This window comes from Malaya genurostris, chromosome 1 (assembly GCF_030247185.1).
Source record: "Malaya genurostris strain Urasoe2022 chromosome 1, Malgen_1.1, whole genome shotgun sequence".
Classification (NCBI taxonomy): domain Eukaryota; kingdom Metazoa; phylum Arthropoda; class Insecta; order Diptera; family Culicidae; genus Malaya; species Malaya genurostris.
In genome coordinates this window covers 75,000,132-75,023,730 of record NC_080570.1, presented here as the reverse complement: position 1 = coordinate 75,023,730, position 23,599 = coordinate 75,000,132, and the positions used below count along the sequence as shown (strand labels likewise).

General features: G+C 36.8%; 1 protein-coding gene across 4 annotated transcripts in view; it reads right to left on the bottom strand.

The window, feature by feature from the left end:
• LOC131440500 (titin) overlaps positions 1 to 23,599 on the bottom strand; it is a 350,616-nt gene that overhangs the window by 102,576 nt on the left and 224,441 nt on the right. For all 4 annotated transcript variants that reach the window (XM_058611823.1, XM_058611822.1, XM_058611825.1 and 1 more), the window contains one exon: positions 14,468 to 14,612. In XM_058611823.1, coding sequence (XP_058467806.1) covers positions 14,468 to 14,612 — 145 coding nt within the window. The remainder of the gene's footprint in view (positions 1 to 14,467; positions 14,613 to 23,599) is intronic.

Below are 23,599 nucleotides of genomic sequence, written 5' to 3'. Positions count from 1 at the left end.
GATTTGGCCATTTTAGAAAACTTACGTTTCGAGTTTCACGCATATGTTCGGTGGAAATATTATAAGCGGAACACAGTGTCATCGCTGAAAAGTTTCGATCATGCAGTAAACAATTATCATATGAAGGTATCCTGCTTGAATTGTGTTGATTCACATTCACGAGAATCCTGTCCAATTCGTAAAACTACTGAAAAACGTTCATGCTCTTCATGCTGAAAATCAAAAATACACTTATTGGCCCAGATCTGTCAGAATAAAATTTTAAAAGTACTCATTTTCTTTTAGACAACAACGAGCCAAATAATTTTTTGTCGTTAAATCAAACGTCGAATTTTATCTTCTTTCACTACTAAATATATCGACAATTTGTAAATTAGGAATATAAACCATACATGGATGAACAAACAATATTTGGATAATTGTCACGGGAAAAAATATTTCTCCCCTAAATTTATGCTAGGTGCATATAGCCATTTTAATTAATTTTACGCTTCATCTTTGACTCATCAGTGCGTAGCAGTTTATGTTAGGCCGTCTGGTCGCGCTAGCAGTTGAACATAAACTGCTACGCACTAATGATTCAAAAACTAAACGTAAAATAAATAAAAAATAATAATAAACCAATAGTTTTCAAAAGCGATTTTCACAAAATATCAATCTAACTTTGTCTAAATATAGGACCTAAATATTAAACATACTTCATGGATTAACCGACAAATAAACCGGAATGATCGAATACTTCGTGATCAAATCTAAGCTATTTAGGATAACTTTTCAATTGTATTTCCAAATAGGCAAACTTATATCTCTTCTGTGAAAAACCCATTTACAAATAATCTAGTCCCATCAAATCAGAGTCACATTTGTACTGAAATGATAACTCATGCGAATTTAGACTAAGACCATCTTTCAATAACATTCAGAGTTTTAAACATAGCAACGATGAGTTCTAAATATACTATATTCTACAACCTACCATTATAATTGATTAGGATGCGGATCTCATATTGAAAATATGATGAACCATGATATTATTTGAAAAAAAATCCTGACCACATCGACATTACAAAAGAATCACTGACGATAAGCTTCGATCTTCTCATTCAATTGAAGAATATTCGTCGAATTTCTCGTGAACCTAGTGTGAAATCCATAGCTCTTCAAAATGATATTAAACATACATAATATTTTGAGGAAAGAACATATTGTTGAAAAATAATTCAATAAAATAAACCATATTCTGAACCTCGCTGAATAGCTTCCAAAGAAATCGCAGAAACCAATTACATCTTCTAAACAAGGAAATTAAATACTTCATACGAACGGCGAATAAGTTCAAAAGTTTGATCGGTTGTTTGACAGTGTCCACAATTCCAATATGAACGTTGTTAATACTTCTGACAACGATGTCAAATGGGTATATGATAATATATCATCACAAGTATTGTTAGAAATAGACACTACTAAGGTGAATTATGATGGCTTTGTGAAAAATTGTTACAAAAAACTTAAAAATCAACCGAATCTTTCAATATACCCAGTTACACGCGGTATATTTATGGTATCATCATCTAGCTGCTGGTCAAACCAATAGAAAACTTTCTTATTAAAACCAAATAACTCAATTGTAAAACAAATATTTTGTTCAAAATAAGAATTAAAATTTCAAAAATAATAACTAAGTGTGCATGAGAGAATAACAACATTGTAGAAAATTCTGACATTGTTATACCACGCCAAGAGTAAAAAAATCTAGAAAACAAAACAATCTTCCGAAACCAAACCGCCCTTTTCCAGAACCTCAAAAACTTAAACTAATCCTTTCAAGAGCTTAAAAAATGCCAAAGAACTTATTCAGAATGTTCAAAACATCAGCGATTTCTATCGAATCACTTCACGGAAAGAAATCCGTTACTGCCGTCATGATTAGAAAATCATGAAACCAATAATTTCAACTTCTCATGAAATTATGAGCAATAAGTCCTCTCCCATGAAAATTAATCATGATCCGAAAAGGCGAAAAGAATGTATATCTTTCAAAGCTCGTAACGCCAATTTTCTACCCAGATATTACTTTGAACCATCTGCTTCAAGTGATGTGATGGATTGCTTATTACACTTTGATCTTAGCCTTTAGGCCGAGAAGCGATTGGATTGTTTATAAGGTTAAAGGTAAGGTAAAAAGCAAGAACTATTAAAAATGGTTACTGGAGACATATTCATTTCATAATTGTGTTGTTTTACCCACCCTCTGACAGAGAATTGACAATTCACTGAGGTCTTTTTTATGCGGTTTTTTAACGTTGAACACATTTTTGTTTTCTATATAGGGGTGAAAATTAGAAACTCAATAAAAATACACGTATAAATGTGGTCAGGTTTTGAACAAATACAACTCAGTCAATTTTCTATCAATTATTAATATTATGTCACCATTTGATTGGAAATATTTCTACATATTGATTTGAATGTTCATAGTCATGTATTTTTAATTGTATATCATTGAAATGTCGATTATTAGCTAGCAGTGTCCTATTTGGTCTGCAAAAAATCTCCGGCATACCGGATTTCCCTGCCATAGACGACGGTTTTGAAGGAGTAGGCAATATATCAAAGGGAAAGCATCGCTCTGATTGGTCAATCGATGCAAAGGCTGTTGGAAGCACGCGAAGCTATAAATATAAGCAAAATTATAGCTAACGTTTCAGTCCTACATGTAGCATGCTAGAGGTAGGTTGTTGCTAAACAGCAAGCCAAAAAGTGCCATAAAACGTTTTGAAGCTTTAATTGGAATGATCTGATCTTGTGTCATGCAAGATCGGATGAAATTCCATGTTATGTCGTTTCGCCTGAGAAATTGACAGCTATCCCAGGGTAAACTTTGAGTGCATAAGATTAATTTCTAGTTTATATAAGATGAACTCGATTGATAATGAGAAAATGTTTATCGCTTCAACCGAATTCGCCGAATGGTAGTAATGGTATAGAAACGTTATGACGATTATCTGAAAATTTCGATCATTAGGAATTTTGGTTACCTTGTTCCACATCAATAGCTCGAACAACCCCATGAGGCTGATCCTCGTAGTTTTTTATGCGACTTTTTTATGCGAATTTTCAGAGTTATGTGGTTTTTTAATGCGAAGTTTCGAAGCAAATAAATCTTCTGGGTTATCCACTGGAGTTGCTCTTCTAGACATAGAAAAAGCATTCGACAGTGTTTGGCACAAAGGTTTAATAGCAAAAATGTCTGATTTCCAGTTTCCTATTTATTTGATCAAAATGATTCAAAATTATTTAACTGATCGTACTCTTCAGGTTAGCTATCAGAATTGTAAATCTGAATTGCTACCCGTACGAGCCGGTGTTCCGCAGGATTCGAGTGTAGCTCCAATCTTGTATAATATTTTCACTTCTGGTCTTCCAAATCTACCCGTTGGTTGTCAGAAATCGCTATTCTGTGACGACACAAGTCTGTTAGCCACAGGTAGAAATCTAAGAGTGATCTGCAGTCGCCTACAAAGAAGTTTAAATATTTTCAGTGATTATCTGTCAAAATGGAAAATTAAACCAAATGTATGTATGTATGTATTTATGTATGTGTGAAGCCACCATCAGTTCAAGGCATTACCAGTGGATGCAGGTAGACTTACAGTAGATCCGAATTTGATTATCAGATAACTTTCATATTACTGCTGTTAAGAAGGCCAAAATGGGCTTGAGGACCCGGCGCCTTCCAGCAATAACATCCGGCCATATAATAAAAGAATTCGCTGTACCAGCTTTAACCTGCCTGATGGTTTGTTTGTTAGAAGGGCGCGTCTTACTCATTTCAGACCTTCTGGGGAAAACACACAGCTTTCCCCTGTGAATCGGGTTGACATTTCACTCCTTCATCCAGTCATTCACTTGTAAGATACCCTGATGCACTCCCATCCCTCTTCCCTTACAATGTACTTGAGCATAGTATTATATAATGTAACATAATAAACTTTAATATAATTTCCGGCAGTATAATATAATAAAACACAATATAGTATAAAACGCTGCTAAATCATATGGTACAGTGTATTATAGTCTACTACAATATTTTCTGATGAATATACTAGTATCATAATGTTATGTGACATAATATAGTAAAATATACCATAATATATTATAATAAAGTTTGGTCACTATACGACACTAAATATAATAAATTATTATTATCCATAAAATATAAAAATGTAATACATCACAATGCAATATAATACACTTATAATTGTGTATTAAAAAAATGCATTACAATACTATATATAACAATACCAAACATTGTACCATAATATAGTATAATATAGTACAATGTAATATAATATAATACCGCAAAATATGACGTAATATAATATGATACAATTTAATAATATATGTGTAAAGTGAAATGTGTAGTATTGAAATGAAAATGTAGCTGATAATGAAAAAGGTTATAATAATGGTAACAGGTAACAATAGTAATAATAATAATAATAATAATAATAATAATAATAATAATAATAATAATAATAAAAAATGGAAAATTAAACCGAATGCAGCAAAAACGCAATTAATTATCTTTCCTCACAAGCCAAGAGCTTCTTTTCTTAAACCAAACAATAATCACATTCTCAAATTGAATGGCTTGGAATTGACATGGTCTGATCAAGCTAAATACTTAGGTTTAACGTATGACAAAAAACTCACTTTCAAGGATCACATTGAAGGAATCCAGGCAAAGTGTAATAAATATATTAAATGTTTATATCCTCTTATAAACAGAAATTCTAAGCTCTGTCTAAAAAACAAATTGTTAATTTATAAACAAATTTTCAGACCAGCCATGCTTTATGCGGTACCAATTTGGTCAAGCTGTTGTTCCACCAGGAAGAAAACGCTTCAAAGGATTCAGAATAAAATTCTGAAAATGATTCTGAAGCGTCCTCCCTGGTTTAGTACAAATGAGTTACACAGACTCACAAATATAGAACCATTAGATGTAATGTCACATAATATTATAAGCAAATTCCGACAAAAATCGATACAATCTTCAATTGAATCGATTCGCTCTCTGTATTAGTTAGTAAGTTAGTATATAAGTTCCTTTTCCCCATTACACAATACAAGTAGGTTTAGAATTTTCCCTACACAAAAATCTCAGAATTGCGGAAGCAAATGATGTCTTCATGGTAATAACCAAATCATATATATATATATATATATATATATATATATATATATATATATATATATATATATATATATATATATATATATATATATATATATATATATATATATATATATATATATATATATATATATATATATATATATAACAGGGCTGAAAAGTCACCACTTGTGGCTGAACACCCAATTTAAATCTTAATAATTTAATTTCAACTCATATTCCAATAAATAGTTATTAAAAAAAAAAAAAAAAAAGACTGAGCACGGCTACGCTTATCATTTGGCAAACATCAATGTTTCATTTTGTTTGAATAAATCTGAATGTATTCTTACATATTTGATGTGTTGCTCGATTAATATTCCAAGAGCTAACGTAAATCAAAAAATAAATTTGATTGTGAATTTTGAGCACCATCTAACGAAAATCAGAAAAAACTGTTCAACCACTTTGATTAACTTGTTCCAAAGATATAACAACACAAGCTGAATTGATTCACCTAAATATTGTAAACAAGACGATTTTACAAACGATTTTTTTTTAATAAAAGGCAAAATCAATCCGCGGTATTAACAAGAACTCGACATGGAGTATCTTTCTAAAAGGTTTGATTCATACGTGTTTTTTCAGGCAGTTCGTTGAAGTGTATAAATTTTGAAACACAAAATCAAAACTGAAGTAAGTAAACACGTCATTTTAGGCGTCGTCGTTTTTCATAAATATAACATTTTAATTGTTAATGATTCAGATTAAAAGAAACTCGTCGTGCTTTTCACTGTTTTGCTATTCAAATGTACATCATTTGAGACATTAGTAAAAATCACGTAAAAATACGTTCATTACATCATTCCATTTATTTCTATTTGAAATCGACATATTTAAAAACATAACGCCTGAATTTTTGTGTCAAAGATTACCATCATTCCAGAAACACGCCTGAAGTTATACCCAACAACGTCAAGTGCGTTACGCTCAAATTTCAACGAAATCAGTCCAAATGGATCATGATCCGAGAATTTTTGATTATGGTGTATTATCATAATACGAAAATTTAATATTTTCCCCAAATCATGACTCGTTTTGTTCATTTCTAGAATCGGAATTTTGTTAAAAATTACATTTTTTTACCGTAGTAGCATTTCAAATTTCTTCTTGAGCATTCCACTGGTCAACTCAATTCTTGTTAACGCAACTAACACGACAAAAAAAATGTAAGCGTAATAAATGCACTCGACAATGTTTGTGACAAAAGCTTAGTACCATAAATGTAAAATTTATTTGATCAACATGATGTAAAGTATTCAACTGAATGAAACTGATTCGCGGTAGGAAAATGAGAGCAAAAGATTTAATTCAAGAAAATAACAGAAACAAAAAGATACAGGGTAACGGCTCCAGTAGTCATCTCAGCTCTCGTAGTAATCTCATATATGAAAACCAATAGTTTGAGATCTGCTGTGTCTGTTCGGTAGGTTTACTTTCAGGATAAGATGAAAATAGATACTTTCGCTTAGAGTTTTCGCGTCACTGTAACAGCAATATTGAACGATTTAATCACAATTCGTGGATTTAAAGTCGAGAATTCAGTAAAATGATATGGCGACTACTAACGAGATGACTCTTGGTATAATTTCTATTGCTTGATTTGTACGATCTTAGAACAAAAAGTGCGGGTGACCAATGTCAGACATGTAATTCGACAAACAATCGCTGATCTACTTTTCGTCATATGTAGTGAACTATATTATCATTATTAACATTATCTTCTGATGCCGAAAATTAACGAAGCAATCAATTTTATGTTAAGCCAGCGATAAGAGAATTTGAACTTGTCTTGTTCAAATATCAAACCTATTTATTCAAGTGTTTCCGTTTCATTGCATTGTTTGACGAAGCTTTTCGTGAACACGGGTCTTGGTACGAAAGACGGCAACAATAGCAATATTCCGTGAAAAAGCAAAATTCCAGGCCCTTTTTACTGCCATTGGGCGAAACAATTTCGAAATCATTCTATGGAAATCATTCCAAAACAGAAAGGGGGAAATTGTATCGATTCTTCATACAACGTTTCAATTTTCTGCCTCTCTTTGATTTTCGTATTATTGATTCTGAGAAAGAATACATCAGGTGCCTGACGCACGTAATGAATATTCTTTTTCACGACCCTTCAGGGGAGCAAACCGCGTCTCGCAAACGATGATAACGACACTTTCCAAGCTGAACAGGAAATTGGCGAAAAAATGATCATAATCTGCCTTATGGTGGAATCATGCCTTTCTCAAACTAAAACATATAATGTATTTCTACTTACATTTGGTAGTTGAACCTACATTTGGTAGTTGAATAACAATATAACTGTTCCTAGTTTCTGATCACTTTTAGCATTTATCCGACAATATATGAATATTATAATAAAACTAATGTGAAATCTATGACTTTAATAATAATGACGATAATGATTAAAGGACCAAAACAGATTGTATGCAATCCAACATTACGCATGAGATTTCAAACCATCTGCTTTTTTTTCAACTAGCTTATTAAATGAAATATATTCTATTGTATCTAAATCTTCGATAGTAAATGATACCATGAGAAGCAGGAGAAATCATAGGGTGTTCTTTCCAACTCATAGTTCTTTCTTATACGAGAAACGTAAAAAGCAATAATTCTCCGTCTCGCTCTCACCATATTGCCACTCAAATAAAAGCATTGAAATGAGAAGTTTTACAGATGCAGTATAGATTTGATCAGATATAAACAACAAAAATAAAACATTCCGTTTGGAACACTTAAAAATGATGTCATAAGAAGTTGAAAATAATACCAACGATAATTTCGATGCGTATGGAATAAAAATCTACCCCCAATAAAGTCTTCACAGAGATATGAAATATTACTTGGAATTTTCATTCGTAAAACGATTCCTTTTTGCACACTGAAGCAAATGAGAAAATTTGTAATACGAAACCATATCTAGTTGCAGTTTTACGACTGTGAGTGGGTATTAGTTTGCGAATTTCGGCTATTCAGACTACTGTAACAGTATCAGGTGTACAACTTTGCTTCCGCCGTTTTCCGATAGGTGGCTGTACTGGCTGAGGCTGGTCAAAATACATAGATGATAATGCTTTTAAAGTGGGTGTGTACAGTGCCTAACGAATTGTCATAGCCGTTTCAGTGACAGTTGTTCTTGTTTTCGTATTATTCACGCTCGAAAATGTCTGTTTATGTGCCCAATTCGCGCCATTTGCGGGAAGTTTTACTTTTCTGTTACAATTCGAAAAAAATGCAGCTGAAGCGCATCGAATGCCTTCAGAAACTTACGGTGATGCTGCTCTGAGTAAAATAACGTGTCGGGAGTGGTTTCAACGTTTTAAAAATGGTGATTTCGATGTCGAAGAACATGATGGTGGAAGAGAAAAAATCTTCAAAGATGAACAACTAGAAGCATTGCTTGATGAAGATTCGTGCCAAACCCAAAAAGAGCTTGCCGAATCATTGGGAGTGAGTCAGCAAGCCATTTCAAAACGTCTCAAGACCCTGGGCATGATTCAGAAAGAAGGAAACTGGGTGCCGTACGAGTTGAACCCGAGGGACATCGATCGCCGTCTATTTGTATGTGAGCAACTGCTTCAAAGACAAAATCGTAAGGGGTTTTCACATCGAATCGTAACCGGTGATGAAAAGTGGGTTCGATACGATAATACTAAATGCAGAAAATCATGGATAAAGCCCGGGCATGCTACTTCATCGAAGGCAAAACCGAATATTCACGGCGCCAAGGTTATGATTTGTATTTGGTGGGATCAGCTCGGTGTGATTTACTACGAGCTCTTAAAACCGGGTGAAACCATCACAGGAGATCGCTACCGAACGCAACTGATGCGCCTTAGTCGAGCGCTGTAAGAAAAGCGGCAACAATATCAAGAGCGACATGACAAAGTCATCCTCCAACACGACAATACTCGGCCTCACGTCGCAAAAGTGGTAATCAAGTAGCTGGAAACGCTGAAATGGGAAGACTTGCCCCACCCGCCGTATTCCCCAGATGTCGCCCCTCCTGACTTCCACCTATTCGGTTCGATGGCACACGGCCTGGCAGATCAACATTTTCAATCCTTCGAAGAGTTGGCAAAATGGGTTGCTTCATGGATAGCGTCAAAAGAGGACTACTTTTTACGAGCCAGGATCCGAAAATTGCCGGAAAGATGAGAGAAAGTTGTCGCTAGCGACGGACAATACTTTGAATTAATACATCTGTAAGCACTTTTTCGCAATAAAGCTTTTAATTTTGCAAAAAACGGCGGAAGTAAAGTTGTACACCGGATAAAAACAACGTATTGTTTCAAAGTCCGACTACTTTCCCGCAGAATCCTTGAAAAAGGTGAAATAAATCACCAAAACAGTCGGACTTTGAAACAATAGGTTGTTTAAAATGTTAAAGTAGACTGATTAGCCGAAATTCGCAAACGAAACCATATCTGTAGTGAGTTTTTGGCGAGTGTGACTTTCGTTTCAGTTTCACGTATGCTCGAGTCTGACAAACTGGAACGTTTGTGTGAGAAACTATAAGAGCACACAAAAGTCTTGACTACTTGGCCTCTCTGTAAGGGATTACTATAATTATTTTGTATATTTGGATATAAGCAAAGCAAAGTCAATGTACTACATTCAGTTGCGAAATTTGACCTTCTGTTTTCCAGGTAACCAACCCCGGTGGGACCTTGGTCGTATGCTGACAGGGAAGGGGGTCCTCTTTAGAGGATGTCGGAGCGTCTGTACTCCATGTTAGGAGCGGTCTGTTCTGGTATCCAGCGGCTGAGTATGAAATGCTGTATCCCGCCCAGCTAAATCCAAAATGGCAACCCCACCAACGGGATCGTCCTAGTGCTAGTTGGGACGTTAAACAGAGCAAGCACGATGATCCTCCGGCGAGACAGGGGGTTGGCGTAGGCCTAATAAGCCGCCCGTAAAACATCTATTACGAATAATACAGGAGAGAATACGACCCGGAACAATCGGCATAGACCCACGCGACGAAATAAGGACTACGATTGGAAACTTGGAACATGGAACTGCAAGTCGCTAGGTTTCGCAGGCTGCGACAGGATAATATACGACGAACTAAATCCTCGCAGCTTCGACGTCGTAGCGCTGCAGGAGCTTTGTTGGATGGGACAGAAGGTGTGGAAAAGCGGACATAGAGCGGCTACCTTCTACCAAAGCTGTGGCACAACGAACGAGCTGGGAACTGGCTATATAGTGCTGGGCAAGATGCGTAAGCGAGTGATTGGGTGGCAGCCGATCAACGCTAGGATGTGTAAGTTGAGAATTAAAGGCCGTTTTTTTCAATTACAGCATCATCAACGTGCACTGCTCACATGAAGGGAGACCCGATGACGAGAAAGAAGCGTTCTACGTGCAGCTGGAACAAGTCTATGACGGCTGCCCACGCACGTAAAAATTGTCATCGGTGACATGAATGACCAGGTAGGAAGGGAGGCAATGTACCGACCGGTAATCGGGCCGAACAGCCTGCATGCCGCATCGAATAATAACGGCCAACGGTGTGTCAACTTTGCGGCCTCCCGAGGAATGGTAGTCAGAAGCACCTTCTTCCCCCGCAAGGATATCCACAAAGCTACCTGGAGATCACCTGACCAACAGACCGTAAACCAAATCGACCACGTTTTGATCGACGGAAAATTTTTCTCGGACATCAACAATGTTCGCACCTACCGCAGTGCGAATATAGATTCGGACCACTACTTGGTTGCTGTATGCTTGCGCTCAAAACTTTCGACGGTGGCTACCCAACGTCGAAACCGAACGTCGCGGTTTAACATCGCGCGGCTCCGGGATGCTGGAGTAGCCCAAGATTACGCGCAGCAGTTTGCAGTGGCACTACCAACGGAAGAGCAGCTTGGTGCAGCTACTCTTGAAGATGGCTGGAGACACATCCGTTCTGCCATAGGTAGCACTGCATCAGCAACACTAGGTACGGCGGCTCCGTACGTAAGGAACGACTGGTTCGACGACGAATGTGAACAGTTAGTGGCCGAGAAGAATGCAGCATGGGCGAGCAAGCTGCAACACCGGACGAGAGCAAACGAGGAGCGATACAGACAGGCGCGGAACAGACTAAACTCGGTATCCCATAGAAAAAGGAAGACCGAGATCGCGAAGCGATGGAACAGCTTTTCCGTGCTAATGACACAAGGAAGTTCTACGAGAAGGTGAACCGTTCGCGAAGAGGCCATGTGCCACAGGCCGATATGTGCAAGGACACCAACCGGGATCTTCTCACAAACGAGGTGATCGAGAGGTGGCGGCAGTATTTTGACGAGCGCCTCAATGGCGATGTGGCGGAATACGAAAGTGGCGGCGCGGTAACGAACTTGGGAACGCGTGCGGAGGACGATAGACTGCCGGTCTCAGACTTCCAAGTAGGTGGTAAGCCGGTTGAAAAATAATAAGGCCGCTGGCGTTGACCAACTACCAAGCAAGCTACTAAAACACGGTGGTAATGTACTAGTGAGTTCCTTCGAAATTCGCAGAGGACTACGGAAAGGTGATGGCCTTTCGTGTCTGCTATTCAACATTGCTTTGGAGGGTGTGATAAGAAGAGCGAGGATAGACACGAGTGGCACGATTTTCAGAAAGTCCGTCCAGCTACTTGATTTCGCTGATGATGGAAGATACGTACATCGGACTAAAAGCTCAGGCCAAGCAGATCGGACTAGACATCAATGTGTCAAAGTACATGAAAGGCAGGGGCTCGAGAGAAGATAATGGCAGCCACCCATTACGAGTTCTGATTGGTGGTGATGAAATCGAAATGGTCGACGAGTTCGTGTACTTGGGCTCACTGGTGACTGCCGATAATGACACCAGCAGAGAAATTCAGAGACGCATATTGTCAGGAAATCGTGCTTACTTTGGACTGTGCAGGACGTTTCGATCGAGCAAAATTCGCCGTCGTACGAAGTTAACTATCTACAAAACGCTGATTAGACCGGTTATCCTCTACGGGCATGAGTCCTGGACAAAGCTTGCGAAGGATCAACGCGCACTAGGTGTTTTTGAACGGAAGGTGTTGCGAACCATCTTCGGCGGAGTGCGGATGGAAGACGGTACGTGGAGAAGGCGAATGAACCATGAACTGCACCAGTTGCTGGGAGGACCAACCCTCGTCCAAACGGCCAAGGTAGGGCGGTTACGGTGGGTCGGACATGTTGTTAGAATGTCGGAGAACAAGCCGGTTAAAATGATTCTCGATAATGATCCGACCGGTATAAGAAGAAGAGGCGCGCAGCGGGCAAGATGGATCGATCAAATTGAGGGCGATCATTCGCAGCTACCGAGGCTGGCGGCGAGCAGCTATGAACCGAGTTGAATGGAGACGCCTCCTGTATACAGCAGAGACCCGCGCGGTCTACGACTGATAGAGTAAGTAAGTAAGTATGATAACGCCATTCTCTTGTCATTGAAACAGTCTCATTATAACACATTTTTTTCATCACAATAATTTCAGACGCGAATGTAGGCTGATAATTTCAGACCCAAATTTATTCAGATGGATTCGGTTAGTACATAAAACCGGGCTACGAAGCTTATGTCGCATATCCGATAACATTCCCAAATCAAAAGTACCGGCAATAATAATAATAATACATTTGAACTGGAAACAAGCGATTTGTCACTTAAAAAATGAAAACACAGAAAGAATAATGAAATTTATACGATATGTATGACCATACTAATTTGAAATAGAGAGTAGTATGTTAAACTATTTTTATTTGTGTACGATTATATCACCGGAATCGGAATTATCTGGAATTTGATCTTCGAACTTGATCAATGATCCGACAATAGCTTTCAAACGATCCTAAGCTGGTAAATAACAGTTTATTCATCTACGAGAAATTCGTGCGAAAAAAATTTTTGAAAGGTGCACGCACAAACAGACAGACATTTTCCGATCACGTTGAGTGGAGTCGAATGGTGTAGGGATCTCCGAAGCTCCGATCAACAATCGGTTCTTCAGCAATTTTATTACCATTCTAGAGAGTAAGGAAAAACATGATATGAACTTTTTTATTTAAATGGAAGTTTTGCATGAATTCAACTAATAGTTCAATCAATGATTTAAAAATTTCCACGTTGGTCAAATGGTCAAATGATAACTGGGATGATGTCGGAACATGAACATATACGCAAAAAAAGGTTGACCCCTTACTTCGAAAATAGAAAAGCGTTACACAAACAGAATAGAAACTTTGCAATATACATCGTTCAATCATATAATGACGTTGAATTGAAGAAGCACCAGAGTAACAAACGAAATGACCTAGTATCAGGAAACGCAATACAGTAGAAGCTTGAAAAAATGTCAAACCTCTTCTAACATCAGCTCAATCTTTCGGAAAGCGAACAGTAAATGTTTTAATTTGTTTTGTGCTAAAGCCAATTAAGCGTACTGCACTTCAAACAAATATGAAAGGTTCTGGAAGCAACGGACCAAACTAACACAGGAAAGATGTATCCATACCGGTAGTAGCTCACCTAACCAAACTGTTCTATTATGGATGACAAGACGTACAGCAAACAAAAGCAGGGACAGGATTTCTGCTTCATCAAATCCAGTTTGACCATTCTAGATACCGCCGGAAGGAAAAAAAATAACTAAGAAGTTCTTTATCAGGTAGCTATTCTTCACATCTGGTGCCATCCTCGAACTAGTTTATAAGGATACAAATATCCAAAAGCCCCTACCGCCTTCCCACGGAAGGACAGATGCTCTTTTGGAGGGATTAGGCATAGTGAAATTACGTCCGACTAGCCTTACACTGGTACAAGTGTAGTTCTCGCGTGGTCAACCCTCGAAACACGCCGAAATCGCATTATAGCATTTTAATATGCAGAAGAGTAATTCATTGAGATAATAATGTTGAATCATTAAACTAATGCTGTGCTTAATTCCCAGAAAATTTGAATAGAATCTAAATAAACCAAATGTTCTTCGAAGTTCTGTGAGATTCGCGGAAAATCGTTACTAAAAAGTCAATATAAATGAAGTAAAAATAAAGTTTACTACAAAAAAACTCAAAGATCGTGTATAACTTTAGAAAACAATATATAGCAACTTATCATATTAAAAAATGCACTTGTAAAATTCATTCCTTAATTTGGCATAGTTATCAAAGTTTGACCAAACCGGTTTTTTTTATTTGTCTTGGATAGAATAAATAAGTGAAAGATACTCACAATGTACTACGAGTCTCCATTTGTCTTCAATGGCACTGTCCGGGATGAGAGGATTCTCCGCTCGACAGGTTAGGTATTTTCCGTCATCGTCAACCGTTGGTGTAAAAGAAAGTACGCTTAACGATTGGTTTCCGGTCTCGGCGAACTGGTAAATGGAGAGATAAAAGTACGGTTACTTGAGTTGATGTTAGTTAAGTAATGGTTTTTTTTTTGCATTTTGCTACAAAGAAATAAAATGAATTTTACAGGTGACCTGCTTCCACATACAATGCTGTTCATAACAAAAACCAAACTTGCCAAATGACGAGGGAATATATCCCTTATGACTTCATTTCGCATTTGAATCCATTTTACAGGCTCTGACTGTAATTTGTAAGCTATGTGCAGCTGCATGAATTTAAATGTACCATGCCAAGCTCTGGTTTAGTCTTCTCGGTTCATTTCGCGGTCAAATCAAATTTGTTATTTTTTATTTCCCAACATTCCAAGTCTTGTAATTTCAAAATGCATAGTTATATATGTACCGGCATGCAAGTTTTACGTAAACTGTGACGCTCCATGGAAAATTCATGTGAATTTGCATCCTATAATATGCGCATAAATGGAGCGTCATATTTCACATTAATTTATATTCAAGAACATGTAAAATTGTGAGATTTGAAAATTACATGGCTTGAGATCGAATGAAAGAAAAAACAAAAGATTGATAGCAACTTGAAAAAACAAAAGATTGATAGCGCGACTTGAACCGAGAAACATTAGATCCTGAAGCACTCCAGTACATCGACTGAGCCACAGAAGTACATTTTTGCGTAATGAGTAATTGATACATATAAATCCATACAGCGGCACTCGGAGCCTGTAAAATTTTATACGAATGGAATATTGCGTCATATGACAAGTTAAGTTTTTTCAATTGTATCGTTTGCATAATTATATCACCTGTAAAATCCATAATTTCTTTCTTTGTAGTAGTTTGCATCTTGCTGAAATAATAAGTAGACTTGACATCCCTATTGAAGATATTATAGGAAAGTTTAGTTAATTATAACTGCTCTTGTAGTCATAACGGGAGCTTTTTAGGAGGTTTGTTTTTTTTTTCAATAGGGATTATGCTATTGTCTGAAAGTTTTTTTGACAGCATAAAGCAAGGGTGGAAATAAGCAAAGTTTTTGATTCATAGTAAACAAAAATAGTAAATATTATTATTTCATATCACATATTTACTGTAGATATTATAATGAATTATAATGAATTGATTTTTGAAAAGATAAATTTGGATTTTACTTGGATTTATAAAGGTCTTCATCGTTATCAGTATTACTGTCTGATTCGGAATCAACATTTCAACAAAGTTCGGTTCGTTTTAATGCTACTCTGTGTTCATTAAACAGGTTAGAAGCCCGGATGGCTGTCACTTACAGTTCCGGTGATGTAATGGTATAAGTGACGTTAACGTCAAAACTGATTACCGCTCAATTTTCTCGGATATGGATTAAACAATATCAATAATTTTAGGCTTGTTAAGTGAGTTTATTTCGTCAATCGCATTAAATTTCCATATTTCATGATATATTTGAAGTTTATTCAGTAATACCGTTGTGGTGGAGTTATATCATCAATAAAAACAGCTGATAATATTAACATACATGCTGCGATGAATAATAATTATAACTATAAGAAAAACATGTCCAATCAAAAAGCGTGCTATGGAGTTGATTAATATTACCCTATTTAGCTTGAATATCATACACAGAAGTAACAGGAATGCTGGATTTGACTACGCCAATTCAAACGCACCATTGAAACGCTGCGCTCCAGGTACTTCTTTAAATCAAATTCATGTCAAATAGCGTTTCATTGGGTTTAATCTAGATAGTGCATGAACATCATCATCAGCATAAAAAAAAACTGTAAAATTAACATTATCAATTGGATTACTATCCAATCTGATTATTTTCATAAAATCTTCATCTAGCATTAATTTCCTTTCATCTAGTATTCATTTTACTGCAATTAAACAACAGGTTGCGAAATCGAACACAGTTTGTATCAAAGGAGAACATGTGTTGAAACTTCGTAAACCGTGCCGTAACGAAACCGGTATTTTGTTCAACTCGGGGGTAAATACTGTTAAACGAGCATTTCTGAAAGTTACAAATTGACAATTTTCCGAAATTTGAGCACCCTCATGCATATAAATTGACAAAAGTCATTGAGGTACAAACTCCTTCAGGAATCAGGAATCAGAACAAATTGGCTCAAAAGGCACGTTCCCCTTGATATTTGGAGATTTGTGCCTTGCCATCATTTTGTTTTTAGCATCATTTTCCCGATATATAAGAGGAAATGATTGAAGGGAAATGGTAAGGTTTGGACTAGGAGGATGGGGAAAATTGACGACACAAAAACACAAAAAAGCAGAAGTAAATTCTGCGCCCCTAAGAGATGCTGAACAATCTGCTGGGGATCACATTTAGTGGAAGCAGAAGTAAATTATGAACCTCTACGAGGTCCCGAACAGGTGTGAAACCTATTTAGATTTGTGACTATAAGCGTTTTTTCTGATGAACGATGCACAGTTAATAAAACCTCCAACCCCCGAGAGGATTTAGAGACTTTACAAAAGCTATACCACTCTGCACTCCCGGAAGAATGCAGAACAAATCGTAGTATGTACGAGCAGAAGTAAATTCGGTACACCATAAGAGATGTCAAACAATCTGCTAAACCCTTTTCAAGGGGAATACAGAAAGGATTCATCCACTTTAGGAAGAACGAGGAACCCTTCTGACTATAGCTTCTTATCACGTTGGGTGAGAAACGGGAGAATATCCTTTTACTGGCATGTTTGGATGCAGCCCCAGAACAAATCTTGTGCTTTATCCAACTAGTTGAAAGTGGTAGAGCTGGTTCCGGACCAACGAAATTATTCGTTGCACCAGCTCTAGCCAACTCATCAGCCCATTCATTTCCAGTAATACCAGAATGGCCGGGTACCCATATGAAGTAAACAGCATTTGAGATACTAAGGTCTTCAACTTGAGTTCGACATGCGATCACTAGATTCGACAGTTGATCATTCGAACTAAGTGCTTTTAAAGCTGCCTGACTGTCGGAACAAAAATAAATTTGTTTACCACAGATCCTCTGCTGAAGTGCCGATTGTATTTAACACAGAATCGCGTAGGTTTCTGCTTGGAACACAGTACAGTATCTAACAAGTAAATGAGACTGCTCCAGCCTCATTTCACGACAGTAGACACCAGCACGACCATTCAACAGAGAACCGTCCGTATAACAAACTATGTGTTCATCAAGTTGTCGTTCCAAACAACCAGACAACCATTCCTCACGAAGAGGATAGCTCACATTGGATGTTTTGAAAGGAAAACTGCATGTGAGAGTTAGGTCTCTAGGAGCGAGTAAATACTCATTCCATGTAACCATTTGAGACCACAAGCGAGTGTGGCTAGTAGCATAGTCTATAGGGTTACTGTGACAAAGCCCTGTAACCTTAAGACGGTATGCACTAGATAATACTTCTTGTTTTAGGAGTACATGTAGGTGTTTAATGCACAGTAGCGCTTCTAGAGCAGCAGTAGGAGTTGTCGTGAATGCTCCCGTATGGGGCGTAGCAACCGGAAATGCCGCCAAGCCGCCAAGCCGCCATTTGGTTATTCAATTTTTAAAACTGATCATATTTTTGTAATTAAATATACATATTAAAAAGTGCTTTATAGAAAATTCAGATTACTCCATTTTTTGGATCTTAAAATAATTCCCCAAAAAAGTCCTTCTCTTTTATTCTTTTTAACTACAGTGGAGTAACCCCTTAATATTCCTTATCACCCATCACTAAACTTAACAAAGATGCCAAATTAGCAATTTTCCACGATTGTAAAGGTCTTATTGACACGCGTTATACTTAGTTAAAAATTACTGTAGGATTACTGTCACTCATTTTCACGCCCCTCATTGGGATCAACGATTTTGTATGTAAATCAATCGGCACTCATGTCTGATTTTGCTCATATGTGATTTTCTTCCAAAATGCTCAAAGCTGATTGAATTGTCCAGTAATTTGATCTTACAGGAATCAGTGATAATAGTAGCTCAAAATCACCACAGATCAGTATTTATTTTGATCGATGTGATCAAAAAAAATAGATCAGTAGTGATCTTTATTGGGAAATATCACAATCGATCATTTTTGCTAGTGATAACGTTTTAATGATTGTTTGTTCTTGATTTTTCCACTTTGCATGGGATAACCGGATAAAATCTTAGCCGGTACTTTCAGAGCAAATGTGTTGATTTTTGCATGGAAATTTTCTACGTGTTTCTCTTGGCTGTGGAATTCATTCCACATATTGAATGTTATGTATTTTATCGAACTGATTCAAAGTAGTTTGCTGTATTAATTAAACGTATGCGCTTGCAGTCCACTTTTTAAACTATATGTTGTTTGAGATCTAAAAGATTTTTTTGCGTACTGGATATTGATGACGAACTTTTCATTTTAATGTTATTTTATAGAATTCAGATATATTTATCTTGATGGATTAAGTTCGATAACATATGCCTATTAAAATATATTTCGGAATCAAAATTCATAAAAGTGTCAAAAATTACTTCAATTATCGATATTTTCAGATTTAAAAAGTAGTTTCATATAATTAAAATTACTAACGTGATTACTATATTTAATTCTAGATCATATTTGAATGATTTTTTATGTACCACACAAACAATTTTAAATAAATTTTAAGGTGGTGTTGTGCAAGATCGCATCAGGATTTTCAAGAAGTAGATTAAAAAACTTTACAATGATTGAATAGTTACGGATATTTTTCTCCGCGTTCGAGAACCTAATTATTAACAATTGTGCCGTACGCCAAGGAAAGTAATTAAATAAATCTCAGGAAACACAGATGCCAAAAACTGTAGGGTTTAATATTATTACAAAATTGTATGAATATTACATTGTGATCGGGAACTTGCCGGAGAGTTAATTAGCACAAGTTGCTACACCTGTTCTCATGCGAATGGAGCACTCGAACTACGTTCTTGGCTAAATGCACTGAGAACGAAACAAAGTGTTGTACATCCATTTCTGCCACAGAACTTAAATGCGCAAACGTGTTTTTGAGAGAGGCTAATGCTCTTCGCATGCGCAAGATAAAGAGTGCAATAAAAAGAGCGCGTATGGATAATATCTGCTGCTACTCTGTGTAATATATAGTTCCCACCATTTAAAAACTAATCGTTATTTTAGTTCTGTTACTCATTTTTTTAATTCACGGTGTTCGGTTTTCTGATTCACAATCGGAAATTTTGATTCACATTTTCCTACGCAAAATGGGCTTATTTCCACCTCTGGTATAAAGTGTCGTCTCTACTCAGTTTTGGTTGGCAAATCATCATGAATAGGTAAACTTCAGAACAACGCTTCCAAATCGTGGAAATTTCTTTTCAAAATCAGTGTTCAATTAAAACTGTGTACAGCACAACATTCTCTTCTGTGATGAGGCGCAATTTTGGTTGAATGAATACGTCAACAGGCGAAATTGACGTATTTGGAGCAAGGTAATCCACACGCAGTTCAAGAATTACCGATGCATCCCAATAAATGTACTGTTTGGAGTGGTCTATGGACTGATGGAATCATTGGTCATTATTGTTTTTAAATAAGGAAGGACAACGCGTTACCGTGAATGGAAATCGATACAGAACCATGATCAATAAATTTTTGTTGCCAAATCTTCAAGGTATGGATGTGGACAAAATGTGGTTTCAACAGGATGGTGCCACTGAGGCCGAAACAATGGACTTATTGGAAGAACATTTCAACGGCAACATGGACCGGTGATTTGACGCCACTCGATTGTTTGTTGTGGGGATACGTAATAGCCTGTTCGCACTATACCGGGCGCCGACGGTGCGAAAAACTCGGTGAGGAATATCGGCGCAACCAAATGGATTTTATCCCGGATCCGCGATTCCAATACATACACACGCCGGCAGCTCTGTCATCGCCGATGAGGAAAAAAACGTCCCGGATAGTCCCGGATGGTCCCGTCCCGGTCGTCCTGGTATAGTGCGAGCAGGCTATAAAGTCACTGATTGATGCTTTTGCAACCTACATTCAACGTGTCACTACTAGTAGTCAAAAATTGATTGACCCTCGTAAGTCGTGGAGCCATATGCCCGAAATCATATTTAAATGTTAAATGACAGGAAATTATCTACCAAATTAAAAAAATTGCTCATTTCATAATTTGGCATGTGTTTTATTTAAATTAAAAATCAGCAAGCTCATACAAAACACCCTGTATGTTACCACTTGAATAAATTGTTCGTGAAACTTAAATGTATGAATTGTCAAAAGATTTCTTAAAACATTTTTTTTAGAATTTACTTAATCGTGCTTTTAGGAATTTATGTCGTTTTCGTTTGAGAAATGTGTAGCTGACCCAGTGTAGTTTTCACAAACAAACACTTTTTGCGAAACTTTTTTGGGTTTGTATTTAGCAATGGGAATGTTGACAAACCGGATATAAGAATTACGTTCGTGTCCTCGGAGAAAGACCTATTGCTTAAAACTGTTGAAATAAATTTATATACAGGGTCCGCCATCTAACTTTTTTTTTTGAACTTGCGGTTATTTCGAAATTGGTAACCTTAATGTCACTTCTGATTTGACAGAAACTTAGTTTTATCCTTCCGCTGAACGAAAATGGTTGTGTATACGCTTGAGGAACGCGTGAAAATAGTGCAATTTACTTTGAAAATCAGCTTGAAGAAGACGCCGATTATTACCAAAAAATCATCTTCTCGGATGAGGCACATTTTCATCTCGGCGGGTATGTTAATAAGCAAAATTGTCATCTGGGGGACGGAAAACCCGCACGTTATCATTGAGAAGCCGATGCATCCTCAGAGAGTGACGGTTTGGTGAGGATTTTGGTCTGGCGGCATCATTGGGCCATTTTTCTTCGAAAATGAGGCAGGAGCCGCCGCCACGATCCATGATTAGCGATTGGTTCTTCCCGTTACTTGAAGAGAAAGACTTGGACACCATTTGGTTCGTGCTTCGTGCCACACAGCCAACGCTACGATCGATCTTCTGCGCACAGTCTTCGAAGATCGAATTATCAGTCGAAATTCGGATGTCGTTTGGCCGCCTCGGAGCTGGGATTTGACGCCGTTAGACTTGGGGGGTTGTCAAAGATAAATGTTATGTGAACAAGCCAGAGACAATTCAAGCCTTGAAGGACAACATTCGTGCAGCCATAGCTGAAATAAAGCTGCATACAATCGAAAATGTACTAAAAACCTATTTTAATCCACCTAGTGGTGTAATGATGCCTTTCTCATATTGCTCATTGCATCATAAATCAACTGTTTATTGAATAGAAATATGATAATTTGTTCGGATCTAATCTCACAAACTCTATAAAACCTGTTTACCCTGTAGTTCCGGAACCGAAAGTAGTATCCACGACAAATTAAGGAATTCCGTAAGAAACTGTAAGACTTTTCTTTTGAACCTTTGTGAAAATCAATTTGGCCATCTCCAAAAAAAGTAAGTGAGATCCTTTTTGCAGCTTTTGATCACTATTTCCAATTCTTCCGAAACCGGATTCAGATAAACGGAATAGCCGAAGTTGGTTCGTTCGCTACCTACAAATTGGAACAGTTTTGAACGTAGTTAAACTCATACTTACTATCTCATGCTCTATTTCGATTAAACCAATTAAACGAAATCTAACAAACGAAACGAACCTGCGTTTCTGGTTCTTTTGCATATGTAAGTCAAGCTAAACATCATGAATCAGCAGCATAAAACATGTAGTAGGATTATTTTTATTATTATTATTATTATTATTATTATTATTATTATTATTATTATTATTATTATTATTATTATTATTATCATTATTATCATTATTATTATTATTATTATTATTATTATTATTATTATTATTATTATTATTATTATTATTATTATTATTATTATTATTATTATTATTATTATTATTGACATAACTACACAACGTGTACGAAATAGATCAAAGCACGCCTTGTTCGTTTTGTGTTTTCTTCTTCTTTCGGTGTTGTACATATTGTCACTCTATATGGAAATTTGAAAACTTTGACACTCATCGCCCTGTAACTGCGGAACCGGAAGTCGGATCCGGATTAAATTCACAGTAGCTTTAAAGACAGTATGTACTTTAATTCAATTCAAAATTTGTGAAAATCGGTTCAAGCTTTGCTGAGAAATCGAAGTGAATTTAGTTTTAGGAGTTTTTCTTCTCCACTTTCAGGGCTCTCGGAACAGGAAAAGAGGGGACCAGTAGTGCCGAATTAAGTTTTCATGCCCACAAACTAACAAGCTCTGCAAACTAGAAGAATTTATCAGACAGTTTTATGGGATTTGTACCTGTTTTCAACCATCGTTCGTGGAAAAATACTAATAAAATGGATAATTTTCCACTTATCACGCTTTAGTTCCGGAACCGTGTGGCGGAATTACAAAACCACCACGTTTTCCACGTTAAACACTCAGAACAATTGCAATAGTACATTTCATTTCATTTCATTTCGACACAATGTAGTTACATTGTAAACGTCTTCTTGGGAATACTTTGTACGGAAATCAGCCATACATCGTAGCACATACAGCTTTATGATTTGATGCATCGGCACTTTACAAATCATAAACTTTAAATATTTTATGAGTTGGACCGATACAGCCGAAATTATGTTCGGTACCAAAAACGGTCCTCCTATCTTAAACACTTGAACTGCTTACAGCGCACAAGCAAAGTAACGCAATGAATATAAACACTTTAAATAAGCTGGCGTGGATTTTCCGCCTCGCGCGAAGGAAAATAAATAACTTCAATTGTTTATTAAACACTAGCCTTCTCCATATAATCATTACCAAAACTTGTTCGATATATGTAATTGTCAAGTCTCAAGACTTCTCGTCAAACTTACACGTACACAGAGAAAATTTGTACATTTTATAAAAACCAAAATGCAGAAAATAAATCAGACATTCATTCAGTAACCAAGACGGGAACTGGACTTCTTCGTTAATGAAAGAAACCTGCCACATGG